Source organism: Bacillus rossius, chromosome 1 (genome assembly GCF_032445375.1).
Source record: "Bacillus rossius redtenbacheri isolate Brsri chromosome 1, Brsri_v3, whole genome shotgun sequence".
Lineage (NCBI taxonomy): Eukaryota > Metazoa > Arthropoda > Insecta > Phasmatodea > Bacillidae > Bacillus > Bacillus rossius.
Window position 1 is genome coordinate 100,153,900 of NC_086330.1, and position 26,606 is coordinate 100,180,505.

Here is a 26,606-nt window from a genome sequence, read left to right on the forward strand (position 1 = left end):
ATGTTTTGTATGGCTAATTTTAGATTAAAATTATGCGATGTGTTGCAAGTTGGCTTATTGTACACAAAGATAAAAAGTAGTTTAATTTTTTTTATGGGATGGCTTATAAATATGTAGTTTACTTCATTTAAATTAAATTGTACTACGAGTGTCATTCAATTCGTGTGTTCGTGAATTGATAATTTTTTTGTTTGGTCTCGTAACATTACATTTTACATGAAAAGTGCGAACTATGGCATATATTTCTAAATTATAATTGTTATTTACAAGTAACTGATATTATGTAGTTTCTGCATAATCCAAATCTTTTTCATACAAAATATTACAAAATGTTTTTAGCTTTTCATTCCATCAGGCCTAATAGTACGTTAGATATGCAAAGTTATTCGAAATAATGTAGACATATTCTGGGATTGAAATTCACTTCAAACGACTCCTGAATATATCTATTACGATCCATTTCAATTATGAATGTGAAAATAAAGTTTAACTTTTTTCACACTTCGTTTGTTCCTGTGTTCCTGCCACTGATGTAGACAGCAGTCTTAATCCTTGACAGTGATAATAACACACACGAATAAAAGCCGATGAGTATAATTAAATAAACATTGCTACAGAAAATTATATTTTGCTGAAGGAATACTTATTGGAAAAATTTACGATTATTTCCAAGAAGCCGATACTCTTTAAATTTATTTATTTTTTTCTTTCCCAATTTTTGTCAATGATTCGTTCTAATAAAATGTACTATTTCGTTATGTATTATGTCGTCGTCCCACCGAAGGCCATAAAGCCCGGCAACCACCCGCCAGTATTAAACCCCGCTAACGGAACGCACCCCTAGCCCATGTCACGTGATTCAAGCGAGCCGTCGACGCCGGTGAGTGCCTTCACAGATTACGTCCATATGCCAACACCACCGAACATTTCCCATGCATCATTAATTACTGGGAGTAATTAAGGGATTTTTAATTAACAGAACAACCCTTAATAATAAAAGTGTGTCGTAGGGGTGCAGCGGTTTTCCCCGTGGGAAACCGCAATTAATAAACGTCAGGAACATCCCTTGCGGCCTTCCGCCAATAATTAACCACAGTGTTAATAAACCTAATTCACCTCCCTGTTTTTACTTGCAAATAGCCACTGGAGTAGTCTGCAAGTGACAGACAGTCTCCAGCTTGACTTTTTATTTTTAAATATAATTAATCTCAATTTCATTATGTATCATTATTATAGGCCTTCCGCCAACTAATTCAGACAGATGTCATTAAGATACGAGGGTTCTAGCAATAATTATGACTAATTAAAATTATAAATTTGGAATAACGGCACATTAGAAAGTTCGGCGTGTCATGACGCTTCCTCCCCTCCCAAGCCAGCACAAAGTGGCAGTCACTTTACGGTCCAGGCCGACTCCCGCGAAAAGAAATTAATGTAATTCGTCGAGCATGCGACTGCCGACTACAAACTTAAAGACTTTGCCCCTTAATATTATATTTGTGGGCCCGCGACTCACACAGGTGGGCCTGGGCAGGAAGCTATCTGCAGTTCATCACGGGAGTGGCCGTTAATTCACCCAAACTCTTAGTCGACCCACAAACCAATGTAGGGATCTTGTTTGCGAGTGCCGCAATGTAACATAATTAATTATCAGTGCGAGTGTATGTAGTGTCAACGTATTTTTTGTCAAGTGTAATTGTGTAACTTGTGCCACATCCACACTATGTGAGATGCGGAATTAAAAAACCAGCTCCTAAATACTGTTTCTTTATTTCGTAAATGCCTCCTGAACAATTAGAAAACAGTCTTCTATACTGTTTAGGGCCAGTGCGTATTAGAAGCAGGGACTCCCTCCCACCATCAACAGCCGTCGATCCTATTGGAATACGCAGGGGCAAAAACCCACGACCACCTTGCCGTCACCCGCGGTCTCGTGATCGAGACCCGGGGCGGTCCTAGTGATTTTAGTGGCTCTTAATGAAATCTCCGGCGGGCGCCAGGTTAATTTGAGTATTAACCGAGGTGGTCGTGGGTTTTTGCCCCTGCGTGTTCCACTAGGATCGGCGGGTGTTGATGGTGGAAGGGAGTCCCTGCTTTTAATACGCACTGGCCCTTAACAGTGTAGAGGACTGTTTCCTAACTGTTCAGGGGGCGTCTATGAAATAAAGAACACGTTAATTAGGTGCTGGTTTTTAATCCCGCATCTCACAAAGTGTGGATGGGCACAAGTTATACAATTACACTGGACAAATACGCTGACACTACACACACTCGCACTGAATAATTAATTACGTGTTACGTTGCAGCACTTGCAAATAAGATCCCTACATGGGCTTGGGGGTCCTCGAAGAGTTTGAGTGGGTTAACGGCCACTCCCGTGATAAACTGGAACTAGCTTCGTGCCCGGGCTCACCTGTGTGAGTCGCGGGCCCACGAAGGTAATATTAAGAGAAAAGTCTTTACGTTTGTAGCCGGCAGGCGTCTGCTCGACGAATTAAATTAAGTTCTGTTCGCGGGAGTCGGCCCGGACCGTAGGGTGACTGCGTCGCGAACCGTTGTTGCGCGACGAGCAAAAATTAATGCGGCCGGGTTAAGCCCTGCACCGGAAAAGGGCACGGGGGCACGCGGGGAGAGGAAAAAAGAGGTTTTAATGAATTATAATATTTACCAGTATGAAGAAATCAGTAGCACAAAGGTTGAAGTCTCCCCGCGGGATCACGTGTCCGCCCCGGCCCGTGAGTAAAACTCTACTGCCGCTTTCTGCCGGCTTGGGGGGGGGGGGGGGGGGGGGGAAGGAAGCGTCATGACGCGCCGAACTTTCTAATGTGCCGTTATTCCAAATTTATAATTATAATTAGACATTATTATTTCTAGAACCCTCGTAACTTAATGACATCTGTCTGAATTAGTTGGCGGAAGGCCTATAATAATAATACATAGTAAAATTTAGATTCATAATATTTGAAAATAGAAAGTCAAGCTGGAGACTGTCTGTCACTTGTTGACTACTCCAGTGGCTATTTGCAGGTGAAAACGGGGAGGTTAATTAGGTTGATTTATGCTGTTGTTAATTATTAGCGGAAGGCCGCAAGGAATGTTCCGAACGTTTATTAACTGCGGTTTCCCACGGGGAAAACCGCTGCACCCCTACGACGCACGTTCACTCTTAAGGGTTGTTTTGATAATTAAAAATCACTTAATTACTCCCAGTAATTAATTAAGCATAAGAGCTGTTTGGTGGAGTTGGCATATGGGCGTAATCTATTTAACACTCACCGACGTCGACGGCTCGCTTGACTCACGTGACCTGGGCTAGGGTTGCGTTCCGTTAGCGGGGTTTAATACTGGCGGGTGGAGACCGGGCTTTATGGCCTTCGGACGGACGACGACAACCTCGGTTAATCCTCGAATTAACCTGGCGCCCGCCGGAGATTTCCTTTAGAGCCACTGAAAACCACTAGGACCGCCCCGGGTCTCTATCACGATGTACAAAATCATAACAAACCTTTTGAATGAACAAAGCCTACATAAAATTAATTTTTACATTTTGAACACAAAAATGCAAATAAAGATTGAACTTGACAAGCAGAAACCGTAGGCTAAAGAAGAAAACAACTGTATTAAAAGTGATCCTATATTGTAAATAAATAATTAAATTTGCGAATCGTACTTTTTTTGTAAATATTCTTGCTTTCGTATAAACAAAAGTATTTATTTCAACTATAAATTAAGTTCACTTGTTTATTGTAAATGCTATAGGTGAGAAAACTCCATTAGTGAGACTCATGTGAGGGAAGCCTTCTTTTCACAGACGAGAGAGCCACACCCGAAGTTACCCATAGTTATGATCACTTTATTTTTCCCGTTCTATCTCATATCTTTAATGAAGCTGTCCTAACCAAATCAACCGTCCATAATGTTTTAAAGTATTAATAATGTAGCTAACCTAACCTAATTGACCAATAGTTATCATGAGTTACGATGAACAAAAAAAAAAAACGATGTACGATCGGGCGTTTGGCTCTCTCGTCTGTGAAAAGGGTTCCCCTCATGTGATAGGTTATTCCATAGAAACATCCATGCTTGTGCCATGAAGTCCTATCTAGCAATTTTGTTGGAAGCTTCTAGTGGAGCCTGTACAAATCCTCCCATTGTCTGATACAAGCTTAATCGGTAAAAATAATGTTGAAGGGCTTTTTTGTATAACAGTGGAACTAATTTTTTTTTTTTTTTGGCATTGCAGCTTGCCACTTTTGTACTGCCTTCTTAGGCATGTAGAAAAACTAAGAAAAAAAAGGGAATGGTTTTGAGCCATAAACTTCATTACTACCAGGAGCAATACAAGAGCAAGAGATTCTCTCTCACTATTTAAGCTTAATCGACAAATGCGGGATAATTTAATTAATGGGTGCGGATTAGACACTTAATAACCAAGTACCCAAACGAATGAAAAATACTTATCAGGAAAAAAAATTCAAAAATTGAGACGGATCTAGGAATAGTATTATATACGAAATGCCATCTTAACAATGTTAATATTGGGCCTAACTAATATTAGCGCCGCTATTTCGCAGGCCACCACAAGTGAAACACGCCAAAGCATAGAGTAGGAAGTTGCCAAATCTATCTAAATGATGGTGGTCTACATCCATCCACATATCTATGGTTTTAATGCTAAGTTTTTTAATCTTTATTAACAAATATTGCAGATAGATAAAAATGCGAAACATTGCCCAAATGCACAATACTTTGCACTTTATAAATATCAAACACACTTATTATGAAAAATATGTCTAGAATCTAAGTATTTTAATTGAATGTTAAAGGATATAATTTTTTTTGTACACCGACTTAATTTCTAGTGTGGCATAACGCATAACCGTAGAATTGTACTCTTGTCCGGTTTAATAATAAATCCACTGCTTACAGTTAAACGATTTTATCAAGCGATCTTTCTTAGCTTTTTACTAACGTTATTGTAACTTCCATGCATCGTGGATAATTTTTTATATACAAATATGTGCTATTTTCTTAACAAATAGTTTCATATTATTCATTTCTAATTTGAAGTATACATAAATTCACAATTTTACATACCGTTTCGTATATTGTGATGAAACGTATTTACTTCGCAAACCTACAAAAAATATTGTTAAACAGAAATACCATACTTTCATGTTTAAACATATTGTTGATTGAATTGGCATTATATAATAATATAAATGTACTATAATATTTTGCACGGTTCAGTTTACACAGCTGCGTTCCTGCGTAGTTTTAACGTTATAGGCAGCCATTACGAAAACTTCATCGCTTCTCTGCCTTCTAGTGCTTCAAGCGACTCTCATCCCACGGAGTTTTTCGTCCTCCCTCTATTCCCCCTCTTCTACATCTGCTCCGCTTTGACACTGCATTGTGGGTAACTGCTCTGTTTAGGCGCATGCGCTGTTCAGTTTACAGTTAGAGCTCGTCAGAAAATGGCGTCGGCAAAGTTTTTGGAGGAAGCTCTCAGTACGGACGTCGATGAATCAGCAGTCAGTGCATTGGTTGGGTCACTGGAGACACAGTTAGTAGCCCCTGCACCTGTGTCTTCCGCTCAACAAGGGGCAACAGCCAGTGTAAATCAGAATCATTTAAATAGTGTAATACCTAATGGGGGCACAGTAGCTTCACAGAAACATAGTGTGACGAACGGAGGCTCAGGATCCATGAATATTCTTTTAAACTCGGACGCCAGTAAAACAATTACTACGAATTCGCTTCAAAGTGGTAACATAGTGCACTCAAATGTTAATACAGTGGTAGCATCGTTGCATTGTGGTGTTCCTGGAAGTGGCTATGTAAATCAAGTGACTTCGAGTGGTAGCCAGCCAAATCTTGCGAAACCCCACGAGGCTGTCAAGATTGTTTATCCTGCGTGTACCCAGCCGATGGGTGGATTGAATGTAAACAATCGTGTTGCTTTTCCTAGTGGCGTGCTTCCAAACGGTAATTTGGGGCTTGCCTCACTGCCATCACACACGGTACTAAATACAGTTTCTTCAGGTGTTCAAAGTGTAGTCTCACATACACATGCTCAGACTGTTAGTAATATTTCTAAGTCTGTAGGTAACGTTCTTAATGTAGATCATGGTACGAAACAACAAGGGACTGCATTAGTTATTAAAGCTAGTGGTAACTCAAACGTAACACAAGGGACGCCAGTAGGTGCAGTACCAATGACGGTTAACACATCAGCAAGCTTATCTGGGACACATACAAACGCAAATGTTGGTACCACGTCAGTTACTGTATCAACTATGTCTGGTGTGGTAACATTAGCCAAAACTGTATCGCATAGTGTTGGTGCTTCACAAACAACAATTGTGGGAAGCTCACCCACAATTTTACCAGCAAATGTTCAGATTGTTAATGTCAATGCTGTTAGACCGGGAACATCAGTCCAGACAGGACAGAAGGCCCTTCCTCCTAGAGTTGTCATTGGAGCACCACATATGGTTGGTACTCGTCCAGGACAACCAGGGGTAAGTTTATGGTATTGAAGCACTGAGTTTTTGAAAAGTGTAACAATATTTTACAATTTTCGTTATAAGTTATATTACTAAGTCAACTCTTATCTCGTTTTTATTTACTTTGATTATTTGCATAACTAAAATACCTACAAATATATTTATCATCCTGTCACCTTTTTTATCCATGTTATAGTTTAATTAGGTTAATGTTGTTCTTTATGAATGATGGACTCATAATAATAAGTTGTTTATGTAAAAAATATGTTTTACTAACTGCCTGAGTTGTTTACAATGTGATACCATAACAATATTGATGTCACCAACGGGGCGACGCTGTCATTAACGGTTTAAGTTCCACATCACGTATACAGGTTAATCTCTTGTTCCTGATGATGTGATCCTGTATACATTGATCTGTGGTTCATGTTGCTTGCTGTTTTAATTTAGTATGTCGAAAGATCCTGCACATAACAAAAACTTAACAATTAATTATGTTTGTAAGTTCAATATGAAAGAAAATATTTTCTAAAGATGTATGTAATTTGTTTGCACTGTGATAATCAAGTATTTGTTATGTCCAGCATCTTGTTACTGGTAAAATTCTTATATCTCTGCTTTTCCGAAAATACTTTTTTTGGACACTAAAAATGTTCCTCTATTTACCCTGAAAACAACATTTCTAAATTCCTACTAGTTTTTTTGAGAAATTACCTTTCGTAGCTTACATTACGATACCTGTGCATTGACGCAGCCGTCGTCATGTTGTGCTTTCCGTGTGGGTCTATGTATGTATGTTTTGGAGAACTTTAATAAAATCGTGAGAATATTTGATTAGGTTGTATTAGCTACCTTAAAAATACATTAAAAACATTATGGACCATTGGTTAGGTTAGTATAGCTACATTGAGAATACTGTAAAATATTGTTAATGATTACTTAGGAATTAGGTACCAATTTAAGATATAGCTATCCTGACCTGACCTAACCAACTGTTGATACTATTTCACAGTATTTTTAATGTAGCTATAGCTGACCTAACCTAAAAAGTTATTTGTGCTATTTTAAAGTATTTTAAATGTAGTTTAAAATTCTCTAGTTTCTCCGTTGTTTAAGTCTATGAAAGATAATATGGACATCTTTCATACAGATTTTTATCCTTTATGTGCTATGGAAGTTTCCAGTAAAATTGTGAACTTCGGTCACCTGCGGTGAATTTTAGAACTGTTTGGGCCTTGGAGTGGACTGGTGTTGAAGCTGTGAACTGATTGAAAAACTACAGGATAATTCCTTAGCAACCATCAATACTTAATAGTTTTTAATGTAGATAACCTAACCTAATTAACCATTTCACGATTTGACTAAAGTTCTCCAAAACATACACACAGAAACACACAGAAAGCAAAAAAAAATTGTGAAAGCCGCATCAATGCACAGGTATTATAATGTTAGCCACAAACTGTGATTTTTCACAAACTGGTATGAATTTAGAAATGCTGTTTTCAGGGTGAATAGTTAGTGTTTGAAAAAAAATATTTTTGACATTTTGTTATTTTATTCACGGAAAAGCCACCAAATAAGAATATTATCTTTTGATGTACTAAGTTAAAATAGCAAGTATCATGTATCACATGATCAAAATGTACCTACAGGATCAAGCCATCAGGATCAAGGTATTTACTTGTATACATGATACAGAACAATTACCATCATTACCACCCCTACATTTGTATGGGATAAGTGCGGGATTATGGAGGTTGGTTGCGAGGAACTTTCATACAATTATTTTGAACATTTTACATTTCTTTATTAATCCAATGTACCTGTCATGGTAATTGTTCCTCATTATGTATCCAGTTTATATAAATTTTTTATGGTTCATATTTTCAAAATCATATATATTTTGGTTATGGTACAGTTTCATTTAAACTTATTTAACAGCTTACTTTAATGTGATATTTTACATTAAAATACAATTGGTACAGTTACTCGTGGGAAAAATGTTCATTATTGTGTATCCAGTTTGTATCAAAGCTTTATAGTGCACATCTTCAAAATCAATGTATTTTAAATGTGGCTTATCCGACCTAACCAACCTTTATCTCTAGCAAGAAGCTTGCATAGCCGTAACAGGAGATTTACATAAAACAATGAGAAATACATTTTAAAAGATACACAGTTTAACACAATTTAAGAAATGGGATCACAAAGAAAAGAAAGACAATAGACTCTTGTTTTGGAGGCAGAATAAATCAGTATCGTAACGTGTGCGAGCATTTAAGTCAAAGCTTTAGAGTTTAGATCCACAGAACGTTTGCTCACGTCTGATTATTCCTGAAAATACTTTTGATTATTTAGCAAAAAATATATAAATAGACCTATGTGAAAAGTTCGTACAAAATAACAGGAAAAATAAATGAAAATAATCCATGTTATGTAGCTTAGTAAAATTATTATAATTTTAATTCATCCAGATGGCAGCAATGGAATCAGGTTATCAATGATATGACATTACCACATAAAATGTAAACTTGACAAAATGTTTCCTTTAAAAATAATCAAATAGTGGCCCAAAAATTATTACTGGCTTTTGGATTAGGCCACATCCAAGTAATGATGATGTGCCCAACGGTTTGACGTTCCATCTCGCAGTGACTTGGTCATAACTCAGAGCTAAGAAGTATGCAGTTACTCTGGCCATAAAAGACTATGATCTAGAATAATTATTTTTATGTAATTCACATTTCAATAAATTTGAAATGTTTACTGTTTGGCTTTTCATTAAAAATTTAACACTTTTTTGGCTGTCAAACGGAAATTTCACTAGTGGATGTGTACATAATTTGTATCTCTGCCCTGATTCTTAGTTCTGCTGTCTGTAATACGAAGGTCATGGCATGAAAATAAAATAACCTAGACTAGATTCCTTTTCAGTGTTAATTTTTTTTTAATTTTTAGATTCTGCTATATTGGCTAACAAAAGAAGTAAGACTTATGGGTATTTAGTTTATTTGGAAATACAGTTACACTTTTATTAGTGGTCACTTATTTAACTGTCAGTTTCTGTTATTGTGTTAGTATCAACAAACATACATCTTTAAAATTGTCCTTGGATTACCTTTACACCCTACCATATAAAGATGGAAGTGGTTGTACTGTATGACAACAGAAGTGACATTGTCGGTGCACCATAAACCCTAAACTTACCAGTCGCTGTTTTGTTTACATGCAGAAGAGAGTAGACAGTGTATTTTAATGAATGTTTTGTTTTATATTTTCCTGTTACTATTTAAGGCAATAAAGATCATAGATAAATAATAACAAAGCGACACGAACGTGTGACTCCAGGAACGGATGTACATCGCACTGCGGTGTCGTAGCGGCGAACTGGAGCACTTGGGGCGCATAGCTGAGTCGCTGGGCGATGCTCGGAGCCGATAGCACAAGTCTGATGGGGAGGGGATGAGAGGGTGAAACATTTGAGGTTAAGGGACCCGTGGGCGGCAGTGCTCACGTACCGCTTGTCAGTCAGACGCTTCGGTCTCCGTCGGTCTTCTCCGGCGGCATCTTTAGCAGAGCGAATACAAGGGGGAGGGGGCGGGTGAACTCTCATGGACTGACCGAAAAGCAGCCGTCTACAACCGAAGATGTTTTACCACGTTTGCGGACGAAACGGACGTGCCGACGCGACAGTAAACTCCGCAATTGTTATCGCTCGAGTGGCATAGAAGACGGAGAAAGGAAGGGGGGAGGTTTCTGCTTGGTAAATTTCTTAACATTTACAATTTTGGTTATAAAAGTAGCTAAATTGCGGCCTTTTTCTCTGTTTGGTAAATGTTTTAAAATTTATAGATCACAGTAAACACCAAATAATGTAACTTTTTCAGCATAATGTTACGATTGCGCTACCGTTCTCTATGTATTTTTAAGCTGTGCATATTAAGGGGTTTCTGTTATCCGCCACAGCCCTGCAAAATGTTACTGTAAATCTTTTGGTTATTTGAGCCATCTGCAAAACTAGTTTGACTAGTTCATACATTCATAACTAATCTCTGGGGCCACGATGGTTGAATGGTTAGATCACTCGCATCCAGCCAAATTGATCCAGGTTCTATTGCCTTTGTGTGCCTGTACTAAGTTTTTCTCATAAGTGAGAAACATGGCAGACATTGTCATGGTTGGTGGTTTTTTTTTCAGATGGTTCTCTATGCTCCATTTATTGGTATCTCTTGACCTTTCATCAACTCTGATGACCTCTATGTCGAAGAGATGCTAAGCTCAATGCATACTTATATAATCTAGTTAATCCAGAAAAGTAAAATAAGCCAATAGAAACAAATTATATTCCAGCTCACAACTAAGAATTACCAATTAAGTATAAAATCTGTTTTTCTCAGAGCCCTTGAAAAAGTTAGTTGATGTGTAGCCAGTAGCAAGTATGAGTGGGGCATAGAATTTTGTACCGAGTACGAAAAAAAAGAGTTCCGCCAGCAGCTAGCCACTAGTGCTTATAGACGGGCTTAGAGATGTGGAGGTTCAGCAAACTCTTCGGTTGGCCCGCCACAAAAACATTCGCGATGCTCTAGTTCACGCCCTGGAAATCGAAGCTGCCTGCATTGCCTCAAGAAACATGAGTATCAGAGCGAGACAGGCCGTGATAGAACCTTACCACCAAGCGAATAGCCGCTCAGATACTAACGAAGAGATTATACTTGGAACACTGAAGAAGTTGTTAAATGGATCTCAGTTTCAGAAAACAAGGGGAAGACAGAGGTGCTTCGTCTGTAAAGAGCTAGGACACATCCGGCGCGTGTGTCCGAATCGTGGTAGGAAGCCCAAGGGAGAAGTACAACGCTGTGAGACAACGATCGAACAGGAGAAGAGTCTACCGGTCCGACGGAGAATAGGTCGCGTATGATGTTATGCATGTCGAGAAAGAGGGCACGTCCAACATGACTGCCTGAATCGTGTGAAGAAACCGAAGGAGGAAGGACATCGATGTGATAGCGGGATTAAGGAGGGTGCTAACTCACTGGTTAAAGGAACGGGAAGTCACCTACGGTGTTCTGCTTCTGCGTGCCGACAAGGGCATTCTCAGGGAGGTGCCCGGAATGGGAACGTGTTCAGTGGGGTTGCCTGGTGGAAAGGGAAGCGCCACAGCAGTAGGTGCAGAAGAGCGAGACCCATAGTCACCGCAAAGCTGGCCTATGGACCCGAAAAGTCGGAGGATGGCCGCGATGTTACATCTGTCAGGAAGTGGGCCATATTCAGTACACCTGCCTGCTGCGTAGGATGGCTTCGCCACATGGCTGACAACAGCGCAGTGTTTCCTGTTCGGGACGAACAGGTTTAAGGAGGGGGCAATGTTACGAACAAGAGCAAGGCCGGGACACGTGCAGGTGCAGAGCTGGCTGGCGACTGCTGCAACATGATATGCGCCGCGCGCGCCTGGAAGATAACAAGGATTGTCGCTTTCCCTCTTCCTTCCCACCACTCCCCTCGCGGCGCCCTGCCTTTGACGCGTAACTGCAACCTGACAGCTGTGGAGTTACGCGAGCCGCCGACACATGTTTCGAGAGATTTCTGCCATCGGGTCGGCCGGAATGACGCGACTGGCCCCGGCCGCGCTCGCAAGTTCTGGAAATTGCGGCTGACAGTTAAAACGAGGACGGCGGCCTCGAGGGGGTGAGTCGGAGTTCAGAGTGAAGTCGGGAGTTTTCCCGCGGCGGAGTTTCCGGGCGATAGAGTGGCGAAGTCCCTGGACGAAGGTTCCAGGGTGAAGAGTTCAGTTCCGGGCGATAGTGTCGCGGGCGCGGCGGAGTCCCGAGCAAAGTTCCCAGCGAGGCATTGAGTGGGATCTCGGCGAAGGGGAAGTGCTACGGCGGCAGCGTAGTGCGGCGATGGAGGACCACGAGGGGTGCTGCGGCGAGAGTTCCGCCAGAGGTGTGGCCCAGCGAGGTGTGTGGATTGTAAAAATGAGTGACTGGTGAAGCAACACTTTTAAGTGCAATTGATTTTTGCATGGTTGCTACAGGACTAGAAAACCGGGAAAACCGGGAAATTAAAATGGTCAGGGAATTCCGGGAAATGTCAGGGGAAATTCTATGAATTCTGGAAATTTTAAAGTAGCGTATAATTCAAACAAAGCTTTGTTTTGATGCGCTCGTACCGCTACCGAAGGACTCCGCTAAAAGACTGCTGCTTAAGGCACACGGCAACTGCAACTTTTTTTTCAATTGGTCTATGATTGTCCATTGCAATAGGCTGTTACAACCACCCACCATAACTTCTGGCCAATCCAGGCACTCGTTCGTTCACTAGCGAACCTAGACCTTCATTTGTTTGTGTTTTTCTCCTTTTTAATTTGCCCGTGAGACTTTGTATTATGTTCCGTTCCATGCAGTGAACTACAGAACGTGCATGGTGTCGTTTATCTTTTGAAGGCTATTGTCACGTGGAATAAGGTGAGTTCAAAGCTTATTACGTGAATTTAAAGGCGTTGTTTCAGGTGAAGTTAGTTTTTGATGCGATCATAAGAAAATAAAATGCATTTTGATAAAGTGGCAATACCAATTCTCATTTGAAAACTACCAAGCTGATATGAAAACACGTGGCTTTTGTGTGCGGTTATGTTTTTGCATTTTTTCTACCTATTTTTTAAAATTACTTTTTGGTAAATATGTAGTTAGGCGGTATTTGCGAGAAAAACAAGTTAAAAATACAAAAATACTTTTATTATATTCTCTTCAACTTCCAATTTTCATTAAACCCGGCGGAGATAAGAAATTCGAAAAACTTAAGGAGATATCAAATTTTTTTAATTTTCATAGTTGAGCGATATTTGCTAAAAAAAAATTAAATTCCGAAAATACTTTTATTCTATGCTCTTTAACTTCCTCTTTTCATTAAAAGCGGCGGTGTGTATAATAAAATCTTTAGTTGGGCTATCTTTTACGAACCCGCAGTAAATTGTAACAATATTATTTTATACACATGTTTATATTAATATTGAATACTCAGTACTTAACAAATTAATTTTTATTAAAATAAATTTCAAAATAGTTAAGTGTCTTCAATCGAAAAAGAGGTATAACTTTTAACATCTGTAAATATAATATTTAATATAGTTATTTTGATATAAATGAAAATATGTAACGTTTCCAAGCTGAGTGCTGTGGCAAATTTTGTTTGAAATGCTAACTAATTTTGGTATGAGATAGTCAGGTTTCTAGTCCTGGGTATGGTATGAATATATGTGGACTTTTATAATTTTAAGTTTTGTTGAGTTTAATTGGTAATATATATATATTTTTTCCCCTTCTTTCCCTCTAATCTATTAGTTTGTATACCTGGAATGAACCCAATTAAAAGTTCTACAAGTATATAATTTTCTTTGTCATATTCGTGGAGTATGGGTTGGTGCGTGAAATATGTACTGTAGGCTTTGATTTTACATTCATCTCAGTTATGCTTTCCCCTTAATTACAATATTTTTGTTCAACATCTTGCACACCATTTTAAAACTTCACTCCATTTCCATTACACAGAACAAAATATGGCTTCTCTTGTTCCACGCTTCTGTTGGATTTTGGTTAGTTAGTTAGTTTTTTAAATTTTTTTTTATACTGATACTAAGAACATCACAATTTGTCAGAGCTAAAGAGACATTTAGTTTTGTTGTAGTGCGTAACAGTATATTGCATGTTCGGTGCCAGATCTTGAACTAGTTGTTGGCAACTTTCCATCCGCATTTATATTCTGAGCACTTAAACAATAGCTCTGCTATGGATAAGACTTTCATACTGTAGTTATAGTTACTTACACTGGAGTTATGTTTTTTTATTATCTAGTACAAATCATAACCTTTATTAATGCTAGTGATGATGGTAATGGTGTTAGTAATAAAACATACTGACATATTCAATAATTTTTTTTTGTCATTTATGATCTAATAAATTCAATATTGGCATTCATAGAGTAAAAGTTAAAAAGGGAAATGTGTGCATATTTTTATGACTTAGAGTTTAAGTGAATTCCAGGTTCTCACAAGCAGGGAAAATCTGGAGACCAGGAATGATTCACGAGTTAAAAAGGTGTCTTCAATACCTGGAAAACACAGGGAATTTCACATAATTCTAGTAACCAAACTGGATTAGTATTTTTAAATACCTACAAACATTTTCCTTTAATGTCTTCAACCATTCTGTATATTAATCACAAATTAGTGTGTAGTTGAAAGCCAATTTTTTTTTCATCATTAACTAACAATTAGAGAAACATTGAATGAATCGGCTATGTGTTGATATGCGTAGCATTGATGGAAATAACAGTGCAAACTGTGCTATGTATTGTTCAGGGGGAAAATTTGCTGCCAATCTGATATATTATATATGGCTGAACTGTGTTTTGATAAGTATATGTAGTTTGATGTGTTTGTGTTATTTTGCAAGATTGATAGATGAAACAATGGAGAAATGTTTTAATTGGACAGGGAAATTATGTAGGCTTGAAGAGTGTGAACTCTGCAGTGATGTGAGATCTGGATGTAGAACGGGTGGAAGTGTAGCCTGCCCGTGGTGAAGGCGTGTCTTGCTGCTTCCAGCAAATCACGCTGCAGACGCTGCAAGGCCTCCAGCCGGGCACACAGGGCCACCTGCTGCTCAAGACGGAGAATGGGCAGTACCAGCTGCTGCGGGTGGGTCCGGCCCCTGCGGCCCCCTCCTCCACGGGCGTTGTCCCGAGCAACGCCCCGGGCTCCCTCCCTGGTGGCACCACCTACCGTCTGCAATCCGTCCCAGCGGTGGGTAGCGTAGCGTACAGTAGTCTCTTGCTAATCTGGACCGTATGGGAGCGTACCCTGTCTGGATCACAGAAATTCCAGATTAAACTAATATGCCCAAAAATGAATGTAATAAGTTTTAATTGAGTAAAACTATAAAAAAAAGTTTTTTTTGTGTATACATTTATCATACAGCTAAATTTTAGTTTTAATATTTCTGTACATGTGTAGTTAAGTATTTAACATACAAACTGATGCAGGATTTACTAAACAAAATTTTGTTCCTTCTGTATTATCCTGATGTCCAGATTGTCTACTGTGTTTACTTTCTCCGGTAGTGTACCATCTTTTATCACGGTACCCATGACAGCATACTGTATCGTGATCTGAAAGAAACACTTGGAATTATGTTTGCTGTCCATGAAGCCGCACAAAAGATTTTTATTGTGTGTAATAGTAAAGAGACACACGATGGGTCAAGGGGGTAAATATTAAAGACACATACCTGTAAGATGGGGTCATGGGGGCAGTTTAGGGATGTGAAATCAATTTATTTTTGAGAATCAATGCATTGACTACAGAGCAAAAATCATTTGAATTGGTTGTTGTATGTGTCACTTAGTTATGTCATTCTGTCTCTTGGTGACTCACTGTTTACGACATGAAGTGCTGTGAGTGGAATACCAGAAATTAGGTGTCGGAAGGTGTTTGTTAGCGTTGGCCTCTGCTCGGGGGCTGATGTGCGTGTCTCCTGCAGCACGGGGCGGTCGCTGTGGCGGCGGCGACTTCTGCGACGACGACGACAGCAGCAGCCATCACCCCCTCCCAGCCGCCGACACTCACCTCCTCCAACGCCATCACATCGCAGGTAGGTCTGCAGGCCTCAGCTGCAGTCGGTGCACGTCTGATTGAACACTTTTGGAAGCGCTGCTTCAGAATCCTTCACACACATCAACATTCAACATTGGTGTTGCAGTTGGCCTTGTGGCCTGTAATGTGTGCCCCTATGTGAAACTGTTAAATTATGTAAAAAAAAAACACATACCGTATTGGTCCGAATATAAGGCGACCATTTTTACATAAACGAGAGATGCAAAAATTGGAAGTCGCCTTATTTTCGCACCCAAGACGTCAGAACCGCAAACATTAGTTCCAAGCTGAAAGCTACAGTAGAAACATTGTTTAACAAAACGTTCACAATTTTTTATATTAACTAAAACTTTGTTACCTCACACGGGGAAAAATGATAAATCCACCTAATATTGCAGTAATTGACAATTGTTTGAAGTTGAAAATTAAAATATTTGTTCTTGAGTAAAAACGTGAATGTTGAAGCATCTCAAAATGGCAACCTTTTATTTCACAATTCATATTTGTACTTTGTGTACAATCGCGTGTTAACATTTACGGTAATTTATCTTCAGATTTTTAACGGAAATATTTGTACTAAAATATCACAGTTATTTTCAGAACGATTGTTTACGTTTACAAACATTTCGGATGTAATGTTTGGAAATTCACGGCTGCCAACTGTCTTTCCACAATATTTTTTTGTTGTAAAACGAACATTGCCGAACACGCACGAAGACGCCATATTAACAGGAATTTGGTACGTTGCTTCAAAAGCTATTTTAATAATCCACTCTTTATTTATGTAAAAACCTTTCATAATTATAATAGATTATTCTTTCAAATTCATAGAACAGACTCTCTCTGTCAGAGAGTAATATGGACAAATATACGCGGTCACGTAACCGAAGTTATTCTTGGCCGTATGCTTCATCATGTCAGCTAGCCACTTGTTTTGTTCCGGCAAGATACATTCTTTGTTTGCTTTTTTTACGTTTAACACACTACTAAATAGTAATACGCCTTGTTCTGTGGTAATATGTAGCTTAAGTCAAACGGAAAGTTAAATGCTGTATTTTAAGAGGGATTAATAGCCATTGTAAAAATTGTGAAAAATGAACAATCACACATCGGTGGAACGGCGGGGAACGAGCCCTAGACAAATAAACAGCTCTGAAGATGACAATTATGCAGCTTCATTAGAGTAAACATACGAAAAAATTTCTAGTGTAATACTTAAAAATGTAAATATTTTCTAATTGTTTTCTTTTGACTTTTAGGGTAGGCCATTCAAACTTATTTTAAATAAGTAATGTGATAAATATAAATTAATTGTTATACATAAATGCAAAAACAATTTATCAACACAAAATGTATGTCTAATGAATTTTCACATTAATTTCTACCAAAAATTATTTTTACATTTGTTTGGCCTCCTGAAACTGCAGGTCGCCTTATATTCGGGGTCGCCTTATATTCGGGCCAATACGGTATAATGTGTTTCTTTTATAGCATATCTTGACTCGAAACACATGAATCAAAATGAACGGGCTTCAGAGGCCAACCATCTAAACATGGCTCTCCCAACAATTAGAGACGAGAATTTATGGTTTTGATTTTAGGTCAATTTCGTTTTTAAAATATGAGATTTCTGTTTTGTTGGTTTTTATTTTTATACATTATGTTCATTTATAAAGATAGCATGCTGTTCAAAAAATATTCTTATAATGTTTCTTAAGACTTACTTGACTAAGTTAAGGCGATTTTGAAATATGCTGACCCAATTTTTACAATTAAAGATTTTCTCAAATAAAAATTAATTGGCAGTTATATATGCATTTAAGAAAATTAATGTGTTAATCCATTTGATTAATATGATTGGTTCTTATTTGAAGCTAAATGCATTTAAAAAAAAAAATATTTTTTATTTTTGTGTATTAAAAGATTAAATATTGGTGATTTTACATCAAATTTGTGTAAATGTTACTTAATTTCATGGTTTTAGCTTACATTTTGGTTTAAGTGGTGCTTTAACTCAGTGTTATGTGGTTTATTGATATGCATTAAGGTGTTATTTCTTTTTATTACAATTCACCATAAAATCTTGTCCTACCAACTAGATGTAAATTCATGCAATTACATTTCCTCTTTCGCTGCTAATGCCACTTATTGTGTACTAGCCATGTTTGAGTTAATTTGATATAGTAGAGGGATTTTTTCCCCTCTAATTGTTAATTTCAAAAGTGTTCAAATTAAGACATATTTACTGAAGTAGTGATGTGGCTGTGCATGGCAGTTGTAGCCATCTATGGCTCTAGGTACTAGCATTTAAGGGGCCCACCTACCCAGGCACACATAGGGTGTGCAGATCTTCAGAAAAAACCATGTGATTTGAAAACTTATCAACATAATCAGAGTAGTGTCTGTTAATGAAAAGCTTTTAAGAATACGCTAAGGGTGGATAAGTAGTTCTGTTTCCATTTTTCATTCTAAAACTGTATTTTTATGATTTTACATGATTTCAGAATAATTTTTAGGCATAGAATACCTGGTAACAGGTTCTTGAAAGCACTCGAGGGTTTTGCTTTGAACTTTTATCCTCATTTCTCTGCCATATAATGTTATGATAGCTGCTCAAATCTCACAGCTGGCCTAAGCATGACGAGAATACTGCACGCCAGTTCAGAGCATTGTGCTTAGAAACCGCGCTACCTGCGAGCGTCAACCATATCCATACCTGCCAACCCTCCCGCTTTAGGCGGGAGACTCCCGATTTTATACCCTTTCTCCCGCCCTCCCGATTTGTCATTAAAATATCCCGTTTTTTGGTTCTGTTTCTCTTGAAGTTTTTAATGCAATAAATTTATAGAATTTTTGTACCATTATTCCGTACAATTGTATAGTAACTACGGTTCGTACCATAACGTGTAGTTATTTTAATAGCCTAAATGCCCACAATTGTCGGCTAAAACTCTTGGTTAAGCGTACATCTAAGAAAGAAACGTAGTTATTTACGATAATTATGGGAGCTGTTTTGGTACACGTTCGTCATTGGTGTTTGTTAGCTAACCAGAAAAAGGTTTCTTTTCCAAAATGGCGTGTTTTGTCAACATTGTAAATTGTGTTTTCGGTGTGTTTTGAAATAAAGACGGACTGGATTAATAATGAGTTTATGATACCACTGTTTACATTCGTGCCTAAATTCGCTTCGGTTTGTTAGCCGGCTATGTGTGAATTGTTTTTTCGTCCCTGAACAAATTCGCCTTTGTTCGCGTCTGTGCTCACAGAATAAGTGTAAAGGTAGCATTATAGTAGTCTTCAAATTTATTCAACGGTGTATTCATAAAAATATGATTTTGTGGAAGCAGTTGCGTGATGAGTATTTTGTACGCGTTTAGTTGTAGGCCTACTCGGCAATAGGGATTTAATATAAATGGCCTACAGTGAAGTATCTTGCTGTGTACAAGAAGACATTTAGTGACGAATTTCCGTGCATTTTGCAATCTAGGAAAGGTGAACATGCTGCATTTTGTTCTTTGTGTCGTGATTTTTCCGTCAAAATAAACAAAATTTCACCCCCCCCCCCCCCCCCCCCCCCACCACCAACGCTTTATTGGGGGCAACAAGCATTGTTTACTCCACTAAAAAACCTCCCGCTTTTTGACTGGCCAAAGTTGGCAGGTATGCATATCATCCCGCCTCACCAACACAGATACACCCTGACTAGGCGGGCCCTTTAAGGGGTGGTCTGTTGAATATGTTTCTGGAGTGTCAGAATACCTACGTTCTATGGGACATTTTTGAAGATAAATGTTTCATGATCATACACTGATATTAATTATAGTGTGTCTGTGTCTATCTCTGTGTGTCTGTGTGTGTGTGTCTCTCTCAAAAACACTAAATCATTCATTGACAAAGAAAGTTACGCAAAACATTTACTATCTGCTCCTTATGTAACACTCAACCTCATGTTAAATAGGTTAATGGGCAGTCCTTGATTAGGGATTTATGTGCTCCATCAATTTTAGGTTAAAATACTTTCTAAAGGTACCAGAAGTAATAAAAAAATTAATTATTTTGGCTACTAATTTTAAACATCTACACCTACCCCAATGAACTTCACCACAGTATTGAAATAATTGGTAGTAATTTATGTTATAAAACTTTGAGCAGTTGTCTGAATACCCTCGTACTATTTGTTCAATAAGATGTTTATTTTATAAATATAACTTTTTTTTGTTTATCACTTTTTTTTAAGTAAACATTCATTTTAAGATGGAAAATAATATTACACTTTTAATTTTCTTCCTCTTGTGAAATATACATAAGTATTGCAAAAATTCTAAAGTTTATAAAATCCTTTAGAGCATTGCCATTTTTTATAAAATAAACTTTTTAATCCTTGCAAAACACAACACCCTTATTTTTTAGCGTATGGGGTGAATAGGGATGGGTATATAGTAATAAAACTCATACTAAATTCAATTCAATTGCTATATTATAATAATAACCACCCACTTTCCTCCACCTTGAGCAATGGTTCAGGATACAAGAGAGAATAGGCATGAATCAGTGGCCCTACAAGAGTGGCTGTCCTGTCTGTAATCTCAGGACAACTTGACTTGAGTGAATGAGGTGAAATGAGGTTGATGTGGACTGGCAATGGATTAGAATACCCGATGAAAGCCTGATGGCCATAAGCGATGTGTTCTACGTTTCTCACTTCTTGGAAATCTAAGAAGGGGAGGTAAAATCTGAATTCTTGTTTCAGAACGCCAGTTGCACTTCCTCGCAGCTCCTATGATTAAATAAGTACTTGTTTATTTGGAATCGTGGGGAACTTGAAGTTTTCATATATTTCACTGAAATCACTTTCAGTGTTTATAATTAAGGTTAAGTAAATAATATCATGATGATAAAATCCTAAACACAACCAATGCTTAAATAAATTGCAAATATAAAATACATAAGAACTGAGAACACAATGCATAATAATTCATTCTAGTTATTGTGTCATTCCAAGAAACAGAATGAAATATTTTTTTAATATAATTAAAAAAAATTATATGCCATTGTAATGGCTAGCAGGTTAAGCATAAAATTTTAACGCCAACACCATTTTTTTTTTGTTTCTTTGTTCTCGCCAATCATGATGTTTGTATTCTTCACTCTTCATGAACCCGCTTGCTCTCGAAGGATGTGGTTCTTGGCTCCCAGCATTCTGACGGAGTTGTGTGGGTGAGTTTACAAATACCCTAACTCAAAGTACCCTGGATGAGTGATTAAAGAAGCAAGAAATGATAGTTCCACTAACACAGATAGTTTTGATTTCATTAAATCCAGTCATAGTGGTATCATTTAAGATTTAACAGTCTTTATTCACATAAAATAGTTAATTTTTAATTCAGGTTTGGCCTTAATCATTAATCTACACAATTAATACTATACCCAATGAGTGTGAATGGTTTGTTTTTCTTGAGTGAATATATAACATTTTAACAGAAACTATAATTATTTAATTTAGTGTGTGGTCAACAGAAATAAATGCAAGCATTCAGGTGGTTCCAAACTTTTGTGATTGCAATATTGTCAGATTTTTCTTAGTTTAGTAACATTTGGAATCTATTTTGTGTTAATTTGAAAGTAGGCATTGCAGGAATAGCACGTAAGCATTAAGGGGTTACATTTTGTTAAAGTGGGGTCATTATTTCCTGCAAAAAGAATCCTGTTTTGTGCTCTGATACTCCACATGTGTACATATTGTCTCCAATGTAGCTTTTGTTATTACATTTCTGTCCAAACTCTGATGTTGACTGTATGTTCCAAAAAGTTGCCTGTTTGAAGGTTTAATTGTTTTCTCCCTTCCCAGAAAAAATGTTGTTAGATAATTATTTCTATTTAGTGTTTAATGTATGAACCATAATTTGTATGGTTTGTGTGTAAAACCATAATAATGGAGGAAAAAAAAAATTATGCAGGTGTTTAATGTTACTTTTGATTTTGCTGTGGTCTGGTTTATTAAATATTCATCCATTCTTTGTCAGGCTTTCAAATGATTGCTTAGTAAGATAATGAACAGAACAATTTTGGCCATAAATTGTCTAGTGTTTTTAAGGCAACAGTTAGAGTTGTGTTAAATCTGCATCGTTTGAGGGAGTGAGAGGAATTGAAATTAATGTAACTTTATTTTCTGTTATTCATAAAAAAGATTTTAACATCGGCATGGTGTTTCTTTTGCCCTAGCCAAGGTAACTTGGTTAGGGTTTGGAATGGTTGATGCTTGTGTCTCTGCCATGGTTGAGCAGATGTGTCTCTCTTGAGCTGTTGGGGCCTTATTGATTTACTGCATTGTCCGGTAGGTTTCTTGTGGTATTACCCAAATTTATTTATTCATATTCTTGATACATGTATGAACAGTAACATTATTTGCTTTTATTTACATAATTTTTGTGATTGAAAATGTGTTGTGGTATTTCAATAGATAACGGGCATACCCACCAACAAAAGGAAAGAATTTGAAAGAAAACAGCTGGTAAAGAAATTCTGTGTTAGCAATAAATGTGTTGAAAATTCAGATAAATTATTAGATACCATTTGAATCAATCTTTTATGCTATTTTAAGAATGCACAGTTACATATTTTTAAAATGATATCAATTTCAGATACTTTATTTTTATTTCAGTTGTAACTAACCAGAAAACTAATTTTACTAAGTGGTAAATTTTATTTTGAACATTATGTTTTGTCAAACATTTTTTCATGATTTTACACATAAAGCTTATAATTACGTATGCTGTTGGTGACCTACAGTATCTCAAGGCACTAAAAGAGAAAATCGTTTGACCTAAAAAATATGTATTTGTTAAAGTGAAACTTCTTAACAGCAGGCAGGGTAAGTCGAGGCAGAGCGTAATGAATAGTGCAACACCCAGTATTAAGGCGCTCAATTGTGGAGCTGGGGAGGGGAAAAGACCTCAAAAACCTACATTTCCTGCTCCACACAGATCAGCATTTGTGATGTCTTCGGTCGCACGACCAGTAATATGCCACACGTGTGGTGGCACGTTGGCTTAGGTGAACAAGTCTGCACAATTCTGACAGGGCTGGGGGTTCCTGTGAGGATAGACCAGGGGAGTCAGGTGATTGGATAAGAAGGGGTGAAGTTGGGTGAGGGGTAGATAACTCACCAGCTTATGGCAATATGAGAGAATAATGAGAGACCATATTTACTGGTATTTTTTAATTGTTTATTTATTTTTTATTTATAAATTTGTTACATGTCTACCAACAGTATAATTACTTTTGGGGCAGGTACAAACACAGAATGTATATACGGGGTAGACAGGACAACAAACAAGAGGTGGGCTCTGCAATCGGGCTAGGCACTGCATACCGGTAGGACACTACAACATGTAGTTGTTTTACACATTGTTTGCACCACCAACATGCAAGCACCACCTCTTAGAAGGCACCACCTACCAGGACATAACAAGACTAAGTCGACAACTTAGATACAGAAAAAGACAAACACATAACACACAAGCACATAATAACAATAGAAAAGTTATGAAGATATTACATTAAATGATTTAAAAATAAATAAAAAATAGAAATAAAGTTAATATTATGGATGAGCAGAGGATAAAACTTTTTAGCATTTTTTTTTTAACACAAATTGCTTAAAGAAGTTCTCATATTGATTGAAATGCATAATAAGTTTGTATATAATGTCTTTGTCTTTAGTAATTTTTAAGGTACCTAAAGGGTTCCGACTATTAAATGAAGGAATTTTAATGCCAGTAACTTTAAATATATAAGGGCAAAAAGGTTGTAATTATTATCATTATAAACAAATGCAGCATCTAGAATGTTACTTATAGTAGAAAGAGAACCTAAATGGGAATTTAGATCAATAATATTGCCATTGTTTATTTTGTTTGTGTGCGTTAAGCATAACATAAGCTTTCAATGTTGGTTTGTGTTTGCCGTACAGAGGCAGGCCGCAGACACAACCAAAGAGAAATGTCGGAAGTTCCTTGCCAACCTTTTAGAGCTGTCGAGCAGAGAACCCAAGTCTGTGGAGAAGAATGTTCGGACACTGATACAGGAGCTTATCGACACAAAGGTGGAACCTGAGGAATTCTGTGATCGTCTCGAAAGGCTGCTAAACGCTTCACCGCAACCTTGCCTTATAGGCTTCCTAAAGGTTAGTACTGTACTGGAATATTTACGTTTGAAAGATAAAATGTGCTTTCTTTTTTGTAAAATTACTTAGCTGTCCAGCTGAAATTAAAAATGTGAACATAGATATAGTCATATTTTTCGTTCACAGACTTTTGTTGAAATGTTGTGACAGTGTGTTGTTGAAAGCTCTCAATCTAGGTGTGGGGAAGTAAGGGACGGAAACCAATGCACATCTATTTGGTTAGGCTTAGTAGAGTTTGTCCTGAATACATTGTAATTTTTCTGTGTGCGTTTACATTTTCGTGACTTTACGTAGTGTGCAAATGTGGTATTTGTCGATAATCCAACCGATTAATGTTGTGATCCGAGAAAGAGTGTCAATAGCAAAAGTCATTTGTGATTGTGACATAGAAAGTTAAAACAGTTTTCTTTCAATGCCATTTTGTAAATAAAATGAACTGTAACCCAAGAAAATGAAATATGTGCTACATTAATTAGAGTGCATGTTGTGAACTTCTAAGCATGTGCCTTAGTTGTGTGACGAGTGGGGGCATGCTGGTATTCATGACATTCTGCATGCCGTAATACTTCTAGTTTTGACTCGAATATTTGAAAACGATGCATTACACTTTCACTTGGAAGCCATAATTCCAATAAGATTCCAACTACCATTACTGGCAGATGAATTGGCAGACAATGTTTATATAAGTCTGATGCTGTTGGTTGTACTAACGGGAATACGTAGATATATTTAACAATAGATACCGGAACAGAAATTAACAGATGATTCACGTGGGGAAAAAAAAAGGGCCCTGCAGGAAATTTTGTGAACCAAGCTGTGATATGCGAACAAGCACTTTAATTTTTGAAAAATTAAAATGTTAATATCCAGGCAGTAATATCGTTATCACTGTCAGTAAAGGATGGTTTGGAAAGTTTGTGGAATGGTTCATGACGTGAGTTGAAGGTCATGTCCGAGTGGACAAGTCAGCCAGCTGACTGACAATAAAGTACATAACCACGTATCTCCCATTATGTGGTGTTGTATTTGTCATACAAAGTACTCAATGGTAGGCTTATAAAGATAAATAGTGTGACATTTATCGTTGAGTGTTATTCTACGCATTTATAATACATAAAGAATATTTCCCTACACATTTTGGAACACATTAAGTAAATTAGCCTTGCTATTTATGGAGAATAATGCTTCAGAATACGTGATTTCAAATAACAGAAACTTTTTTTAGGAACACATTAGTCGTGCTAAGTGAGGGATTGGTAGAGCCAAGATTATATGGTTTTATGCGAAATTGTGAATTTTCACGCGAAATTCATCCCAAACCGTGAAAAATGCGAGATGTTTTCTAACCACAAATAAACACCTCAATATTGATTTAAATCGTTAACTACCGACTATTGGTTGATTGACAAAAATTCCGTATCTGTTTGTAGAAGAAATGGTCGTCATCCAACTGCAGTGTGGTGGTTATTTAATGCGTTAATTATTCATCTTAAAAAATTACAAGATATCACAAAAATTGACGATTTCACGAATCAAAAAAAGATTGTTATCGGAGTTAGGTTAGGGTTTTTAAACGCATCTAGCCACTAGAGATCACGCAATATTAACAACTGACGATCGTAAACTAAAATTAACAAGTTAACAAACACAACAATGTGAAAAATCTCAGCGCCTTGTTTGCTGTATCCTTTGAAAAATACACGTGAACAAAAACTGCATTCATTAAATAAATACGTATGAAATAAAATAAAAGCGAACATTGATATTTAATGATCACTTGATATTTAATGAAATTTCACTGTAACGCAATTTTGTGTGCTTGTTGAATAAGCAGTTTACCGTGAAGCCTTAATTTTCATTTCACACTTCACAGGCGAGAGAGCCAAAATCGTAACATAATCGAAGTTTTCCGATCGCTAATGAAAAAGCACCATATTGCAAGGATTTATTTATTTTACGGTCATTAAATATTTTAAATAACGCTTACCTACCCAACCCTCCCGGAAAATAAATAAAAACATTTATTTCACTGACCTGACATAACCTAACCTTTTACTTCGGGTTGAGTATATGGCTCTCTCGCCTGTAAAAAGTAGGCTTCCCGCGGTTTATTTTTTCGCTACAACTTCAGTAAATATTTTTTTTTGGTACCTCCGGGCTTTGTTTACAAATGACGTGCATAAATGAAAGCTAAATTTCTTAATCATGCCAAAAAATAAAGCTACTGCGGCATCACGTGCTGACGAGTTTAAGAATGAGGGAT

General features: G+C 37.4%; 1 protein-coding gene across 2 annotated transcripts in view; it reads left to right on the top strand.

Annotated features, from left to right (window-relative positions):
- The first annotated feature begins 5,417 nt into the window (after positions 1 to 5,417).
- Positions 5,418 to 26,606, top strand: part of LOC134540777 (transcription initiation factor TFIID subunit 4) — an 86,747-nt gene continuing 65,558 nt past the window's right edge. The window contains exons 1-5 of one of the 2 annotated variants that reach the window (XM_063383697.1): positions 5,418 to 6,524; positions 15,112 to 15,309; positions 16,046 to 16,156; positions 21,334 to 21,375; positions 24,131 to 24,343. In XM_063383697.1, coding sequence (XP_063239767.1) covers positions 5,478 to 6,524; positions 15,112 to 15,309; positions 16,046 to 16,156; positions 21,334 to 21,375; positions 24,131 to 24,343 — 1,611 coding nt within the window. In that variant the 5' untranslated portion in view covers positions 5,418 to 5,477. The remainder of the gene's footprint in view (positions 6,525 to 15,111; positions 15,310 to 16,045; positions 16,157 to 21,333; positions 21,376 to 24,130; positions 24,344 to 26,606) is intronic. The other variant, XM_063383706.1, reaches the window with a different exon arrangement.